Source organism: Saccopteryx leptura, chromosome X (genome assembly GCF_036850995.1).
Source record: "Saccopteryx leptura isolate mSacLep1 chromosome X, mSacLep1_pri_phased_curated, whole genome shotgun sequence".
Taxonomy (NCBI): Eukaryota; Metazoa; Chordata; class Mammalia; order Chiroptera; family Emballonuridae; genus Saccopteryx; species Saccopteryx leptura.
In genome coordinates, this window is record NC_089516.1 from 105768082 (window position 1) to 105785884 (window position 17803).

A 17803-nucleotide genomic window follows, 5' to 3' on the forward strand; every position below is an offset into this window, starting at 1 on the left:
GTTTTCAACAAGGCCATGTGACCAAATTACTCCACAAACTAATCCAATGTAATTTGGGATCTTTTGGAAAAGTAGTTCTGAGATCAGTGTTTGAGATTTGTTCTGAGTCTAAGCAGGATCTCTTTCCCAGTTTTTAACCTCTTTCCCAAGGAATATCTCTGGCTCATTACTTATGTAAATGAAGGTGTTGACAATAGCATGCTTCTCTCTTGTCAACACTTTCACTATGATCTGTATACTCTATGGAGTAAGAGTGAGAAATAGCATCAACTTTTCTTGGCTTGCCTTTCTTATGGGCCAGGGCAAGGGCAATCAGTGCCTCCATATTCTCAGCAGTAATGTTCTCATAGCAGTATGTCCTCGATTATACAAATGAAAACTAGGTGGAAAATAAAAAGCCCTCAACTCTTGGCCATACTCACAAGGAACTTAACTTTATTAACAGATAACTAAAGACAAAATAAGAAAAGCTGGTGTCTTCCCCTTTCCAGAAAGATAACTTTTGACTAGGAGTTGGGGGGAAAGAAAGTTGTTTTTTTTTTTTACTGAAAGTAAGAATATTAAAACTGCTCATTATGACTACATATTTGTATAATATTTCCTTTATTTCTGTTAAATTTTACTTCATGTATTATGAAGCTGTGCTATTAGAGGGAAACCTATTTAGGACAATTAGGTCTTCCTGTTGAACTTATCTTTTTATTGTTTTGAATGACCCCACGTTCTGGTCATATTTCTTCTCTTAAAGTATACTTCGTTTGATAACAACACGGCCATACTCTTTTTCTTAGAGTTACTGTGTGTACAATATTTTAAATTTTTTTATTTTCAACTTATATGGGTCTTCATGTTTAAAGTTCATCTCTTTTAGAGAGTGATGGTTTGCTTTTTGATCCTAATCTATAAAGTGATGCCTTCTAACTGGAGTAATTGGTACAATTACATTTTATATAATTATAATAATTGGATTTAAGTCTGACATCTTGTTCTTTGTTTTTTATTTATTTTACTTTTTTTCTTCTTTTCTTGCTTTCTCTTCTGTTAATCAAATACTTTTAGCATTATATTTCAGTTTGTTTATTAAAATTTTAAGTACACTTCTTTTTAATATTTTTAGTTGATCTAGTGATTGCCATATGCTTTTCTGGCACATAATGATCTCTAAATTTAATAATGTTCCACTTTTCTACATAAAACTTCAGAAATGTAAGAAATTTAAAACAGTATAATTTTGTTTAATAAGCTTGTTTTGGGGGGTATTGTTGCATATGTACTATTTCTACATATATGATAGACATGACAATACAATTAAAATATTTTTCTCCAAAATCATATTTATATCCTTTAAGAAATCAGGATAAAACAAAAAAAAATAGTTTTTTATATTTACTTCCATTTTACCATTTTAAGTGCTTCTCTTTCCATTAATATATTTGAATTTTCTCCTGGTATCATTTCCATAAGTCTAAAGACCTTTCTTCAACATTTCTTTTAGTGAAAGTCTACTGGAAACAAATTCTCTCAGCTTTAGTTTATCTAAAAATGTCTTAATTTTACCCGCATTTTGAACATTATGTTCAATGAACATAATATTTGAGTTGACAGGTCTTAGTTTGTTTTATTTGTACTTTATCTTCTCTAAAGACAAATTTATTATCTTTAGTCTTCTATGGTATCTGATGTGAAGTCCTCAATCATTTGTATATCAATCCTCTCCATGAAATGTGTCATTATTCTCTTGCCTTTTACATTTAGTTTTATATTGTTTATTAATAGTTTTATTGTGATATTCTTATAATTTTTTTTCTTTTGCATCTATTAGGTTTAGTGTTTGTTGGACTGCATAGAACTATAGACTAATAGTTTTTACCAAACTGAGAAAATTTTACCATTATTTCTTCAAACGTTTTCCTGCCTTGTTGTTTCTTTTCTTGCTCTGAGACTTTAACTACATATTGGTTAGGGTGCTTTATATTGTCCAATTGGTCACTGAAGCTTCATTAACATTTTGTTCCTCTAATGAGTAATTTTATAAATATCTTCAGGTTTATGTTTCCTTTTTTGCTATCTACAATCATCTGTTAGATTTGTTGAGTTTATTTATTTTTTACAGAGACAGAGAGTCATAGAGAGGGACAGACAGACAGGAATGGAGAGATGAGAAGCATCAATCATTAGTTTTTCTTTGCTCTTTGCAACACATTAGTTGTTCACTGACTGCCCTCTCACATGTGCCTTGACCACGGGCCTTCAGCAGACTGTGTAACCCTTCGCTCGAGACAGCGACCTTGGGTCCAAGCTGATGATCCTTGCTCAAACCAGATGAGCCCACGCTCAAGCTGGTGACCTTGGGGACTCGAACCTGGGTCCTCTGCATCCCTGTCCGGCAATCTATCCACTGCACCACCGCCTGGTCAGGAGAGTTTATTTTTCATTAAGATATTTTACCTTATAGTTCCAAAATACTTTTCCATTCTTTTTTATCATTTACATTTTTTTGCCAAGAGTAGGCATCTCTTCACAAACTAAGACCACATTTTGCCTTTACGTCTTTTGGCATCTTTATAATAGTTGCTGCAAGTTCCTTATTTGAAAATTCCAACCTTAGCTGATATAAAATTTTTTTGTGTGTGTTTAAAATAATAATTTTCTATTTCTTAGGATACCTACTTATTTTATGAAAGGCATTGTAAATGATGTATTGCAAAGAGTCTAAAATGTGTTGTCTTCTTTGAATTTTGGACTGGCATATTCTTAATTTATTGTCTGCTCTTTTTGATCCTGCTGAAGATTGATTTTAGACTTTATTATGATGTATTTGAAAAAGCCATGATACTTACTGCTAAACATAGTCTTTCTTTTGTTTCAGTTGAATACTTGAGATGTTAGTGATGTGCTGATAAGGCTTCTTAATATTGACTGGGACAGACTTCAACTTCTAGGACTGTGTTACTACTAGTGTCTTAGTTCTTTTCTGTCCTTATAGCTGCTACTTTCCTCCCAGGAATCCCCAAACTACGACCCGCGGGCCGCATGCGGCCATCCTAAGGCCATTTATCTGGCCCCCCGCCACACTTCCAGAAGGGGCACCTCTTTCATTGGTGGTCAGTGAGAGGAGCACTGTATGTGGCAGCCTTCCAATGGTCTGAGGGACAGTGAACTGGTCCCCTGTGTAAAAAGTTTGGGGACCCCTGCTAGGCCTTATAGAGTCTCCTCGTGTATGGGCAACCTAACCTTCAACATTGTACATGGAAGGTATCCTCATAAATACTTCTTGGTCTCTCTTTCTGCATAGTTCTTTCTTCTATTACACCTTGCCCAGAATGTTCCACTTGTTTTGGCATCAATGAACTCTGATCTCTACCTACTCAGTTCAGCAACACAGCTAATCCTTGCTTGGACTTCACAACCTTGTGCAACAGTCAAGAAATGGTCTTTAGGTAGAAAGGGGGAGGGTGACTATAAGACTTATCTCATGTGTTTCTCTTATCTTGAAAAGCACAGTCCTACACAAATTGTCAAATGCCCAAAAAGAATACTCTCATAGCCCTGGCCGGTTGGCTCAGCGGTAGAGCATCGGCCTGGCGTGCAGGGGACCTGGGTTTGATTCCCGGCCAGGGCACATAGGAGAGGCGCCCGTTTGCTTCTCCACACCCCTCTCCTTCCTCTCTCTCTCTTCCCCTCCCGCAGCTGAGGCTCCATTGGAGCAGAGATGGCCCGGGTGCTGGGGATTGCTCCTTGGCCTCTGCCCCAGGCGCTAGAGTGGCTCTGGTCACGGCAGGGTGACACCCCGGAGGGGCAGAGCGTCGCCCCCTGGTGGGCGTGCCAGGTGGATCCCGGTCGGGCGCATGCGGGATTCTGTCTGTCTCTCCCCCATTTCCAGCTTCAGAGAAATACAAAATAAATAAATAAATAAATAAATAAATAAATAAATAAATAAATAAAAATACTCTCATACATTCTGTCCATTTTTATAGTTGTTTTTGGCAGGATAATAAGTCTTTCTTTCTAATTTGATTTTTTAATTACAAGTTGACATTGAATATTATTTTGGATTAGTTTCAACATAATGGTTAGACAATCATATACTTTGCAAAGTGATCTACCTGATATGTTAAGTACCCACCTGACATCATACATAGTTATTACAATATTATTGTCTATATTCCCTATACTGTACTTTACATCCCTATGACTATTTGGTAACTACCAATTTGTACTTCTTAATCCCTTCACCTTTTTCACCCAGTCTCCAACCCAATTTCAAACATGGTGAGGTAAAATTAGATATATATGTCATTTTGGACAAAGGAAAAGTGGGAATGTCAGTTATGGGATTTCAAGTAAAATAGATAATTCACTGTATGTGGCAGTATGTAAATTTGTGCTTCAGTGAGACCCAGGGTGTCATCTAATTACCAGACTCCTGCTTGCCAACTACTTATCTACCACACTTAATTCAAATTAGGTTGAGATGACTATGTTAATATTTCTTTCCTGGAGCCAGCCTTTCAATCTGAATTTCTTAGACAGGAAAGAGGTGAGGGTCAAAAGTTCTCAGTTTTGTTTTTCTTAATCACCAGCTTAAAATCAATACTCCAAGAGGCAAAAGTTTTGGTTCCCTTTAGTCATCATCTGTATCCTTTCATTCTTGTATCTTTAAACTCTTCCACTCGACTAGTTTTGACCTCTAATGTGTAAGCATCTTATTGTACACTAAATATAATCTTAGTTTTCTCAAACTTCATTAGCTTATGAGTAGTGTAGAGGAGAAAAAAAATATTTTTCTTTCTACCCTTCCGAGTTCTTGTTTTAGACCCACTGTAATAAAAGACAGACTAACAGTATAAATACAAAGACAATTTTAATAATGTACAATATATGTTTTAGGCATACATGGGAAATACCTAGAAAAACTGAGTAAATCCTCCAGATGGTGCAAGTCACCACCTTAAATTCTATCCTCATTTTAAGACAAAGAAGTTGAGTATAGGGCCGTCAGTCATGGAAGATTACTAGGAAAAGCCTAGTAAATAAGGGTAAGGTTTGTTATGCAGATTTAAGTAGGTGTCTTATCCATCTTGTGGTTTAGAGTAATCCTCCTCTTCCTAGTAGGAAGAGGGAGATATTTACAAATGCAGATTTTCTTTATAAATGCAAATTTCCCTTACAAAATGGTAACTTCTACTGTACTCTGTTTTCAGAGTTTTCCTTCTATCTGCCATTTCTCAAAATAATCAACAACAAAAACAAACAAAAAAACCCCTTATGCCAAAGAGGCATATTTTGAGTTAGCATATTTTGTTATCCTTCAGTACTCATTATGGTCATATTTCAGTGTTATTTCAAATTTTACTTCCTCATTCCTTGTTTATATTGTATTTGAATACTATGACCTCTCTCACTCCTCCACAAATTCTTTTCCAAGTATATCTTACAAAACCTGGGCATTCCTCTCATTAGCTCATGGACTGATTTATCCTGCTTGTTGTTTACAAGCTTTCTCTTTTAGTTCAACTTTCATCAAATTCACTTAAGGTCTTCAGTTACCACTACCTTTTGCAATCATTATCTTTTATTTATACATGCTTGTGTAATTACCATTGTGCCTGGACTGTAGTGATCTGTTTGCCTTCATGCATCAAAGCCCAGTAAAACACAAACAAGAGCTTGCAGCAAAGAAAGTAAGGCTTTATTTTCAGGAAGTAATCAACATCCCAAAACAGGTGAGCTAATAATGCTCAAGGATCTGGTCTCCTTATGGGTTTCAGAAAATAAGTTAAATACAGGAAAAATCTTTGATTATGGTGATTAAGATAGTTAGGGTCGTGGTTAAGGTCATAGTCTACTGAATTTTTGGAGCTAAGGTAGGGAATAGTTGATCACTGCATCTGGTCCTAATGTCAGCCATGGCATTGCTTTGTCTAGTTTTGCCTGCTTTCCTGAGCCCGGAGTTGAAACACAACTGAAGCTTAGATATTATCTCTAATTTGACCGAAACTCTGTCTCTGCCGTCAACAGACCTGAGGCTTTGTTCCTAAGATGAATTTGATGTTGACCAGAACTCCATGGTCCTGAGGGCTTAATGATTAAAGGAGTGGACATGCAAGGGAGAGGAAACAAGTGAGTCAGGGTGCTGGATTAAACCAGTTTCAATCAAAAGAAACAAAGGAGAAAAGGTCATATTAAGAAATGCAGTTTCTACGCAGTTACACTACTCTCAAAGGAAAAAACAAAAAAAAATCCTTGAAGTTCTAAAGTGACTCTGAACCTCACTCTGAATTCCTTAAAAGTCTCACTATATTACTGACTTATTTCCCAAAGCATACAAATGCTTTTTCCCTAACTCTCAGTAAATACCGTATTACCTGAGAACTGAGCAGCAACGCAGATTGGCTGTGTTTGTTTTGTCTTCTATGTCCTCTGAAAATATTTCCTTCATCTTCTGCTGTTAAATCCCATGTTCAAGGGATTAATTTATTACTCCGTGAGGCAAGAGACCACTCATGTCAGCTTAAAATTTTGTGGTCTTTCTAGGTGTTCTTGAAATTTTTCTATTGTTATAAAGTACCCAATCCTCAATTGTGCGGGTTCTCGTAGAGACACCAAGTTCAGATGAGTTTTGAAGAGTTTTATTAAAGGAGGAGATTTATTAAATATGCCGGCCACATATGGCTGACACAGGGCAACACACCCAAATTGTGTGTGAGCCCCCAAAATAGTTCAGGAGCTGTTTATATACCCTTGCTCACACATGGGTGGGGAGAGCATGAGATCATGGCACAAGCTGACAACATTTGTTTAGGGGATACACAGAAACATTAGACTTTCAAGGTAACACAATCAAAGATGTTTACAAATCTTTCAGGGTTCATCTTCCTTCACTATCCTAGAGGTACTTTACTCTCAAGATTCCAGGAAAGGAGGGGAACTACAATCATTGCAAGGTGGTATGTAAATTCTGCCTCCTATTAAAAGAGAAGAAGTTTCTCCATTAACCTTTATTTTGGATTTAAAACTGAATAACCCATTGTTCTTGCAAGCCAGAAACTTCTACATTCTTTTCCCTCCCCTCCCTAAAAGAGGAACAGGACAGGAAACCCTGATAGGTAAGCCTGACCTTTCCTCCCAGAATATCAATATTAATTTTCAGCTTTTTGGTACCCCTTTGATAGTTTTGCAGGTTAGTAGCAGTTCTCCGAATACCATATTTCCCCATATATAGCATGCTCCCATGTATAAGATGCACCTTAATTTTGGGGCCTGAAATTTGGAAAAGAAATGTTATTACATAAAGTTATTCAGCTTAAGTTTTATTCATCATAAAATTCATACAACTCCTCATCACCATCAAAACTGCCATCCTCATCTGTGTCTGATGAAGAATCAATGCCTTCATATATTGCCTTATCTTCAGGTCCATCTATGGCATTTGAAATGCCACATGTATGGCTAGGGGCCACCATCGTGGCCATTCACATGCAGTTTCTGATTGAATTTAGGCAGACAATAAAGAAACGATGGAGTCGGAGGATGGTGGGCCATTCTGTTCATTGGTGTCTCATCAAGATAGGCAAGCCAGGCCCTGGCCAGTAGAGCATCGGCCTGGCGTGTGGGAGACCCGGGTTCGATTCCCAGCCAGGGCACATAGGAGAAGCGACCATTTGCTTCTCCAACCCCCACCCCCTCCTTCCTCTCTGTCTCTCTCTTCCCCTCCCTCAACCAAGGCTCCATTGGAGCAAAGATGGCCCGGGCGCTGGGGATGGCTCCTTGGCCTCTGCCCCAGGCGCTAGAGTGGCTCTGATCGCGGCAGAGCGGCGCCCCGGAGGAGCAGAGCATCGCCCCCTGGTGGGCAGAGCGTCGCCCCTGGTGGGCGTGCCGGGTGGATCCCAGTCAGGCGCATGCGGGAGTCTGTCTGACTGTCTCTCCCTGTTTCCAGCTTCAGAAAAATACAAAAAAAAAAAAAAAAGAGAGGCAAGCCACAAGAAAAGCCAAGGGAAAAGCAGCCTGCTTTTCCCGTGGAGGGCAAGGAATCAGGGAGGCCTCTGCAATGCTAATGGCAGGAACACAGAGAGAGAGAGAGAGAGAGAGAGAGCGAGCCCCTCATCTGCTTCATTTTGTAATGTAGAAAATTTAAGCCTTTAGGCCAATATACAAATAAGGAAGTCTCTGATACAAAGCCACTTATCTGAGGCATAAGTCATACAACAGTCAAGGGTGTGGGGAAAAGCTTAGTTTTGAGCAGATCTTAGTATTAGAAGGGTGGGAAAGGCTTAGTCTTAAAACTAAGCTATAGGCTATAAGGACTTTGCCAGTTTACAGCCTGTCCCCCCCACCCAATGCAAACTATTAGTGAACAAACATATACATCATATTTACAAACTTATTTGACCAACACCACAACCACTGTATAAGACGCTTCCAGTTTTTAGCCCCCAAATTTTTTGGAAAAGGATGTGTCTTATAGATGGGGAAATAAAGTAAATGTTTCATTTTGATATTAACCAATCCATTTCAGGAAATTTATTCTATAATCTCTCCTCCCTTTCATATTATCATTTATTATTCATCTGTTAACAATCTGTATCCTTTTTTTACTACTCTACTGAAATTGTTCTCTTTGTAATCACTAATAACTTCATCATTTTCAAAGACAGAAAAAATGTTTCAAATTCCAGACCCTTCTGTGGCATTTGAAGCTATTGAGGATGTTTTCTTTAGAACACTTCCTCCTCTTCCCAGTTATAGTGTTTCGTCACACTGAATTATTTTGTTTGATGCTTATATGCTGTTAACACTCATTTTGAAAATGTTGTTGTTGGTAATTTGGGTATCTTGCTAGAAGATGCCAAGAAAATTTTACTCAGATGAGGTTCATATACGCACTGACAATGTCAGCTGTATGACCAACAGTGATTGTAAGACACTATCTGTTGTAAGATGCATCACACGTTCGAAGATGTTAAAATCTGGAAAACTGAGTATCTAAGACTCATTGGCATTTGGTATTATTATCTGATCATTTGAAGAAAACTGATCTGTGTTGCTTGAATTCAAGGTTTTAAGAAATAATGTGAACATCATTATACATTCTCTGAACTTGCCTTATTTGAAGAAAAATAACTTCACTGAGTAATTTTATGGCTTTAATGAGCCTGGAATGAGATAATGCATGTAAAGTATATAATTGATAAAGTTCCAGAGTCAGTAAGCACTCAGTGAATGGTAGTAGTAATGGCAGTGGTCCTCATAGTAGTCATAGTAACACATGATAACCTCAGTAAAAACTTGACTATGTTACTGAATTTAGTGTTTATGAAATGCTGAGACCCTCTATGTTTACGGAAGTTATTTTTTTCTCTGAGTTTAAGTAACCTTAATAAATAATTATTACTTCTCAGAGTTTTTGATGAGATAATGCATGCAAAATATTTCACTGTTTGATTAAAATAGTACCAGATATTTTCAACAAAATATTAATTATAACTTAGTTTTGTTTTTAAAATTCTAAAGATAAATTTATTGAAGTAAATTTCAGAAAGATTAAGTGATTCTAGTTCACAATTTTATTTATATGCTTTTTGTCTGGATTGAGTAAGAGAATATATGTTTTGGGGCAGTGATATTGGAATATAATATAGAGATGGGGTATATTGTATTATATTAAAGTATATAATAATTTTAAAGTAATTGACCCAGTAAAATATATTATTATTACAATTGTTGTTATTTGTACCTGGTATTTTTTATGGTAGTTTATTTGTACTTTTTCTCCTTAGTCAAATCAGAGATTTTTAAAGTATCAAAGATTGCTCTATTATCGTTGATAAATTTACTTAATTTTTCTGAAGTTAACTTCATCAAATAATATATGCTTTTCAGTATTTTTATAAAAACGAATGAGATAATACATGTAAAATATTCTGTTGCTATTATTGATGTTGTTTATATTTACCTGACATACCACCTTAATTTCTACTGGTTGACAAATTTAAAGTACTGAGAAAGACTTAACACGTCTGTTGCACTCAACTCTCTAAGGCTTAACTAACTTCATCAATGAACATAGAATAGCAGTTCTCAAACTCTTTGGTGTAAGGACCCTTATATACTCTTCAAAATAATTGAATACCCTAAAAATTTTTTGTTTATGTGGCTCATATATATTGATACTTGTTGTATTAGAAAGCAAAGCTAATGAATATTTAAAATATTTATGAATTAATCATTTTAAATAACAATAATAATAAGACCTTTTAATGCTAAAATAAATAGCATATTTTTATGAAAACTTTATTTTTTAAAAATATCAGAAGAAAACAAGCATTGTTTTAAAGTTTTGAAAATCTCTTTAATGTTTAGTTTTACGAAAAGACAGTTTGATTCTCATACTTGTATCTGCATTCAACCTGTTGTGATATGTTGTTTGGGTTGAAGTTTATAAAGAAAATGGGGTTTTTAAAACAAATAATTGGAAAGGGGAAACCTAACAAACTCTCTAAAAGTGTCTCAGAGACTCCTGCATCCTTGAACCACACTTTGAGAACTGCTGACACATTTTTAATGTTTAAAGTATTAAATAAGATAATTAATGCAATATATATTATTATTAATATTACTTTATGCTTGCTATTATTTATAATTTCCAGATATTCTCAAAGAACTTGAGTTCTTCTTGTTTTGTTGACTGCATTCATGGTTTCTAAAACTAAAAATTAATGATGGTATAGATTTGGTAGGCGTTAAAGTGACTTTACCAAATAACATCTGTATTAACCCAATTGAGATAATGCATTTCACATGTTTTTACCCAAATCGACATAATGCATTTTACATCTGTAATGTCAGTAATATGTATGATTCAGTGCCTGGCAATAAGGTAGACTCAAGAAAAGCCAGCTTTAGAGTTACTCTATACTCAATGTACATAAAATTATACAGATAGCTGCCACGGATCAAATTGGCCTCACATATCCAAAAACAGCTTGTGTTCATCTGGAATCACTCTACTACTCTCTCTTATTGTCTCCTTGACAAAGCCTACTTTTAAGCCCAAGAGTCCCATAGGAAAAAGAATAAATCTTATAGCAGAAGCAAGTTAACATCATTCCAGAGCTGGGCTCTGAGTAATGCAGATTTCCACTGATCTTAAGAGTCGGTGTGTGAGGCCTTCCCCAGAGATTTCCAGTGTCTCTACAAATACCTAGAAGATTATGCAGTATTTCCTGTGGGGAATGAATCTCTACCCCAGCACTTGTTTCCTGAATGTAGGACTATCTACCGTTGTCAGGATTCCTCTAGTTCCCACATTGCTGTGGGGCAGTAAGGGGGAGGTTGGAAAGGATGCAGGTTCCCTATACTCCTTCTCTGGCCTTGTTACTGGATCCTGAGAAAGTATAATCATTTTGTCAAGAAATAGACTTCTTTCTTAAAATTATATCAAAGTGGTTAGTGTTTCCACTCAACAGACCAAGTGTTTTATTCTGGAAGCAATCACTTTCAAGGTTAGCAGTGGCCACCAAGTCTTGAAGACCATTATGATTTGAGTTCTAGTAGGGATTTCATTATCGGTTTCAGAAAGGACCTCTGTTTTTTTTCTTTTTACAAGTTTTAAAATATTATTAAACATTTTTATGAAGACTTTAAAGATTATAAATGTAGATAGAATTATATAATAAGACCTAAGTATTCATCATCCAGACCTAAAATTTATCAGTTTATGGACTTTCTTGCTTCTTTAATACTTCCATCTATTTCTCCTTCCCATATTATTTTGAAATAAACTCCAAACAACATAATATTGCATCCACAAATATTTCAGAACATATATCTTAAAACTATAAGAACTATTTTTTATATAACATTATCAACATCACTCTTAAAAACTAATGAGAATTAATTACTTAATATCATCAAAAGGCAGTCATTGCTCAAAACTTCCTGCTGTATCATGAATATATTTTAAAGTTTGCTTACATCAAGATCCCAAGGAAGATGACGTTATATTTGCTTGGTAAATCTTTTAAGTCTCTTTTAATCTGTAGATTCTCCCTTTAATTTTTTTTCTCTTATTGTAAATTACTTGTTTTGAAGAAACCTTTCCCTCTTTCTTTATTTCCATATTAGCTTTCTTAAATCCAGAAAACTTTCTGCAGCCTAACCCTTCATTAAAACATTTTAATCAGGATAAGCCAATAATATCAGCTTCTTTCTGGCAGGCTTGCACTATACTCTTTCTAGAGATTCCCTTATATTTATGACTTTTGGATCAAATGTTCTAATGATACAAGATGACAACATTCTTACCTGTCTCTTTACAATTCTTAAGAACTATAACCTGCATTGTTCTATTGTACTCCAGCTTCCCAAAAGCTTGTTGAAATTCTTCCAAACTTTTCAGTAAACTGAGAGAAAAGTATCTGATACTTGCCACTCTTCCCATCGAAACTTCAAAGGTTTCTTCACTAGGATTCTGCACTGCATTACCTGAGGATACTTTCTGTTTGAGTATCTCTTAGATTTTAGAGCCTTTTTTACATTCTTGAATAACCTGCCTAGGTTCAGAGTTTTAGGGATGCATCAGTACCCACAAGGAGTCTTGTCACATCTATTACTGCTTCTCACAGAATCATTTGGGGTTTTTTTCTAAAAATTAAAGTAAAATAAATAAAATACAATGACCAGTAATTTTAGAAATTCAGTCTGAGGAAGAAGACTTAAGTTTCCCTTTCCAAACTTCCAAAAATAGAAGTTTCCCTTTCTATTTTCTTTGTGTCTTCCCCAATATTAAATGACAATTGACATCCTGAGTGAACACTCGCAAAAAAATATTGACCATTTTTTCCCTCTTGATCATCCAGTCACTTTATACCTGAAGGAGGATATTAAGACAAAACATCAGAACATTTCTTTGCAGACTTGTCACAGACCCCAGTTCCCTATATGTTCTCTAAAGCCAACAACAATCTTTGAGAGTTTCTTCTCTTTTTTCACAGTTTGTAGTGTAGATGCCCACCAACCCAGGTTTATTATTAATAATATCTGATAATATCTTACAAATGCATTCTGAATTTTCCCAGGTTTAAACTTGCCATAGACTCAAGAGAAAATAAATTAACAGTAAGATTTGAATTTCACTTGCAAATTATTCTTACTTACTGATGCACGACTTCTTCAAGATCTACCATGGTGATTTCTGAAAATTTCCATCTTTCTTATTTATGCTTAGGCACTAGATCACATAACCTTCTGTTCTCACCTAATTGATATTTTCTGCCTGTGAGTTTATTGATTAATAGAGGTACTTACCTAGAGAGTACTATGCTGCTCACAAAAATTGGTGGATATTTCAAAATGAATTTGAAGTTATAAAAAAAGAAGCATTTGAATTTTTTATTAAACAAGAACATCAGAAAAGCAAGTCAAAGAAAGTTGTTTGATTATGCAAATGAGATGCAAAACCAACTTTTATTTCATTGGTGAAAGTGCACTACACAAAAGGCTGAAGTACTGGAGTATCTGCACATTTCCTGATCCTCTAATTTTTGTGAGCAGTGTATTTCTCAGTATTCTTTTTTCTTTTTTGTAACATAGAGAGAGACAGACTGTAAGGGAGAGAGATGAGAAGCATCAATTCTTTGTTGCAGCACTTTAGTTGTTCATTGATTGCTTTTTCACATGTGCCTTGACGGAGGGGAGGCACAGCAAAGTGACCACTTGCTCAAGCCAGCAACCTTGGGCTCAAGCTGGTGAGCCTTGCTCAAACCAGATGAACCCCCGCTCAAGCTGGCAACCTCGGGTTTTCAAACCTGGGTTCTTCGCATCCTAGTCTAATGCTCTATCTACTGCACCACTTCCTTGTCAGGCTTCAGTATTCTTAAAACACAAAAATGCTAAAAAGTTCATACAGACATAGGAAGATTGCATCTCTTTTCACCCTGCATTTCACTCTGTCTCTTGACCTTGAAACAATGTTGCTTATGCCCAAAGTCACACTAAATCTCTTGCTATCAAGAGAGTCCTTTCTGTTTCTGCTCATGCAACGTTTCTCCATAGTGGTCACATCTAGTCTCTGTAGCACATTTGGGGGTTATACCCTCTTTCCAACTCCAGAGTTCCCAGGTTCTGTCTCCAAAAGATTTACACATAAGCTTTCTTTTTGTTGACCCCTTTCCTCAGGAAACGGGGCCAGTGAAAAAGCATTTTTTCAGCTAAAAACTCATCTCAAAGTCAGCCTAACCAACACTGATATGCTATTATAACTCTTATAAGTGATATACACATTACTTTTATTGCGTTTGGAAGATGGTATGCTAAAAATAGAATGAATTTTGAATGTCATTAAGTACAGATGTAAATGTACTTAATTATTATTAATTATGTATAAATTAATACAAGAAATATTATTGAGTACTTTCTTATGAGCCAGGACAGTTTTAAGAAATGGAAATTTAAAAAAAATGAAAATAAAACAAATAGACACAACGCAGTCTTGCACAAGCCATATCTATAATAGTTAATCTCAATAATGGTAATTTCATGCCTTCTACAAGAATTTGAGAAGAAAGCATTCCTAACAGGAAAAATAGCTTTCATTCTCTGATATCCTACTGCTACTTTTATGAGACTAACAATTTATGCTGTGAATAGCTTTCAACAAAAAGTAACTATAAAGTTTTCTTCAGCAAAATGCGACTGAATATATTCCATTGCACAAATCTGCTCAATCCCTCAGTGTGCTATAACAATGTCCTACTTATTTTGTTGTTGCTCTTCCTTCAGGTGTATCAGTTCCTATCCCAGTGATTGGACTGAGGGATGAAAACAAAGTGTTCGTCGACAACACAACCTGCGTGCTGAATGACCCAAACTTCGTTCTGATTGGGTCCTTCGTAGCTTTCTTCATACCGCTGACGATCATGGTGATTACCTACTTCCTGACGATTTACGTTCTTCGCAGACAAGCTCTGATGTTACTGCGCGGCCACACTGAGGAACTCCCAGGACTGAGCCTGGATTTCCTGAAGTGCTGCAAGAAGAATACCACCGATGAAGAGAACGCTGCGGAACCTAACGTAGATTCAAACCCACGCTTCCGAAGGAAGAAAAAAGAAAGACGTCCTAGGGGCACCATGCAAGCTATCAACAATGAACGGAAAGCCTCTAAGGTCCTTGGCATCGTTTTCTTTGTGTTTCTGGTCATGTGGTGCCCGTTTTTTATAACTAATATTCTGTCGGTTCTTTGTGAGAAGTCCTGTAATCAAAAGCTCATGGAAAAGCTTCTGAATGTGTTTGTTTGGATTGGCTATGTTTGTTCAGGAATTAATCCTCTGGTGTACACTCTTTTCAACAAAGTTTACCGGAGGGCTTTCTCCAACTATCTGCGCTGCAATTATAAGGCAGAAAAAAAGCCGCCTGTCAGGCAAATCCCACGAGTTGCTGCGACTGCCTTGTCTGGGAGGGAGCTCAATGTTAACATTTACCGGCACACCAATGAACCAGTGAAAAAGAAAGCTAATGACAATGAGCCAGGGATAGAGATGCAAGTTGAGAATTTGGAGCTACCAGTTAATCCCTCCAGTGTGGTTAGTGAAAGGATTAGTAGTGTGTAAGAAAGTGCAGCACAGTCTTTTCCTACAGTAAAGCTAGAAATGTAGGAAAATATTCTTCTAAAATTCTTCTGTCCATCCTAACTAATGTAAATATTGCTGTGTGGAAAAAAAGTGTTTTTATATATAGCTTTGCAGCCCTGTACTTTACAATCATGCATACAACAGTGAGATTTAGGGTTCTATATTTGCTGTTTATAACAGATGGAGACTAACTTATTTTGATTCTTTGATGCATAAAATGTTGATTGTATTATTTCCCTTCCCTCCTTCCTTTCTCTCTCTCTCTTTTTTACTCTCTCTCTCTCTCTCTCTCTCTCTTTCATTCCTTTATGAGTAAGGAAATGTTCATCTCAGGTGGGATTTTCAGGAGACCAGAATGATGCATATTACAATGGTTCTATTGCAACCACACCAAAATGAAAACTGTAGTGGAATCTTTGTCCAGGTTTAACAGTAAATATGTACTTTAAATTCTTATTGTGCTGTGCTCACCTACACACATAAACACAGTAAGATAGGTTCTGCTTTCTTATTCTCTGTTACATCATTAGTGAGTCAAAGGCAGAACTTAGCTTTGTTATCACATATGGGGCAAAACTGGACATTGTCACAGTGTTGTGTTAGTATTTCGCTGCAATGTCTGTCCCCAAACATAGTGATATTTTAACATTAGCAGCTGTTTTACCAGGACTACAGAAGTGGAAGGATGATACAAGATATATCCACTAATAGGTTTTCACTTCTTAAGAACAATGTTCAAATTCTGATTATAATGACAAAGAAATTGAAATTAGTGTTTTCATTCTGGTCCTTAGTAAATGCCTAATTCTATAATTAAACTGGGCAATGAGATCCCAGATTTAGTTCCCAATCCAGAATTCAACATCAATTGGATTTTGATCTCAGGATCCTGGAAATTCGTGTGCTACACACAAAGTGAAATTAGCATTTTGAGCCTTATTAATTTTTTTTTAATTATGGTACCTCTGTCTATAGAGCCTAATTTTGTAGTCCATTTTTGAGTAAAACTTGCATTGGAAGCATAGATAATTAAAACGATGGAAATTTTACTTGATTAAGGACTACAGAATTAAGCCCTTAGAATGTGAAAAAAGTAATTAAAAAGAAGCTTTTACTGAACTCTAGGAATAACAGAAATACAGAGTTTCCATTTGGATTTTAAACAAAATTTATCTCATTTTCAAACCCTTCCAAACTCTAGAGCAGGAAAAAGTTGCAGCTAATAAGTGGCAAGCTCTTCATTGTACTGCAATTATGTACCAGAAGTTTAAATCTTTGTTAAAATATAGTGTTGTGTTACAATCAGTATTGGCCGTTGTTTCATTCGTGGGCCTGCTGCTCTCTAAGAATTTAGTACCACTTTACTAGCTTGTTAACCATGAAAGGTTCTCAAGCATTGCTAATGTCAGACCATTAAATCTATGCTGTGTGCAGAGTGTACAAATGTTTCTAGTAACTGTATTCCCATGTGTGTCCATTTCACACAATTGTGGATCAATTTCTGAAGAATTCATGATGCTATTCTTACGCCTGACAGTTACTTACACACCTTAGAGTGTGCCTTTCAGTATCTTGAAACTGGTGAAGGAAGAATCTGAATTTCAACAACCCTGATCTGTGTCCTCAACACACAGCATAGATAAACCCAGCAGTCTGCCACAGGGGCAGTGGGAGAGCTACTGTACTTGAGAAAACTCATACAGTCTCTACTTGATTTGCAACACTGCCAAATGTCAGTCAATTGCTTGAGCATGCCCAACTATAACATGAAAGTAAAGCCTACCTGCCTGTTAGCTCTGTCAAACTGCATGTTAAAACAATTAATGAAATTGAATGAGATATCTAATTCTTACTGAAATCAAAATGTCTGAAGAAACATTGCATGCACTGAGCATGAGTTCTGCACATACAGATGGTGTCCTGCATGTACGCCATGTATGTTGCATGAATCCATCGACTTGTATTAATGTAGGGCAGAGTAGGTGATATCAAAAGGACTGAAGAAAATCCTTCAATAGTCCTTAAAAAGACCGCACATTCAGATCTGAAATATTGTGGGTATCAGAAAAAATTGGAAACATCTGATTTCTTAACTATCAGGGCAAGTTAATAGCACATGTTTTACAAAGAAATAAAATATAAACCACAATTTTCAAAAGCACTAGCACTAC

At 36.1% G+C, this 17803-nt stretch overlaps 1 protein-coding gene across 1 annotated transcript in view; it reads left to right on the top strand.

The window, feature by feature from the left end:
- Positions 1–15611, top strand: part of HTR2C (5-hydroxytryptamine receptor 2C) — a 217247-nt gene extending 201636 nt beyond the window's left edge. The window contains exon 4 of the mRNA XM_066356958.1: positions 14782–15611. Within this exon, the coding sequence (XP_066213055.1) occupies positions 14782–15611 (830 nt within the window). The remainder of the gene's footprint in view (positions 1–14781) is intronic.
- Positions 15612–17803: the final 2192 nt, after the last annotated feature.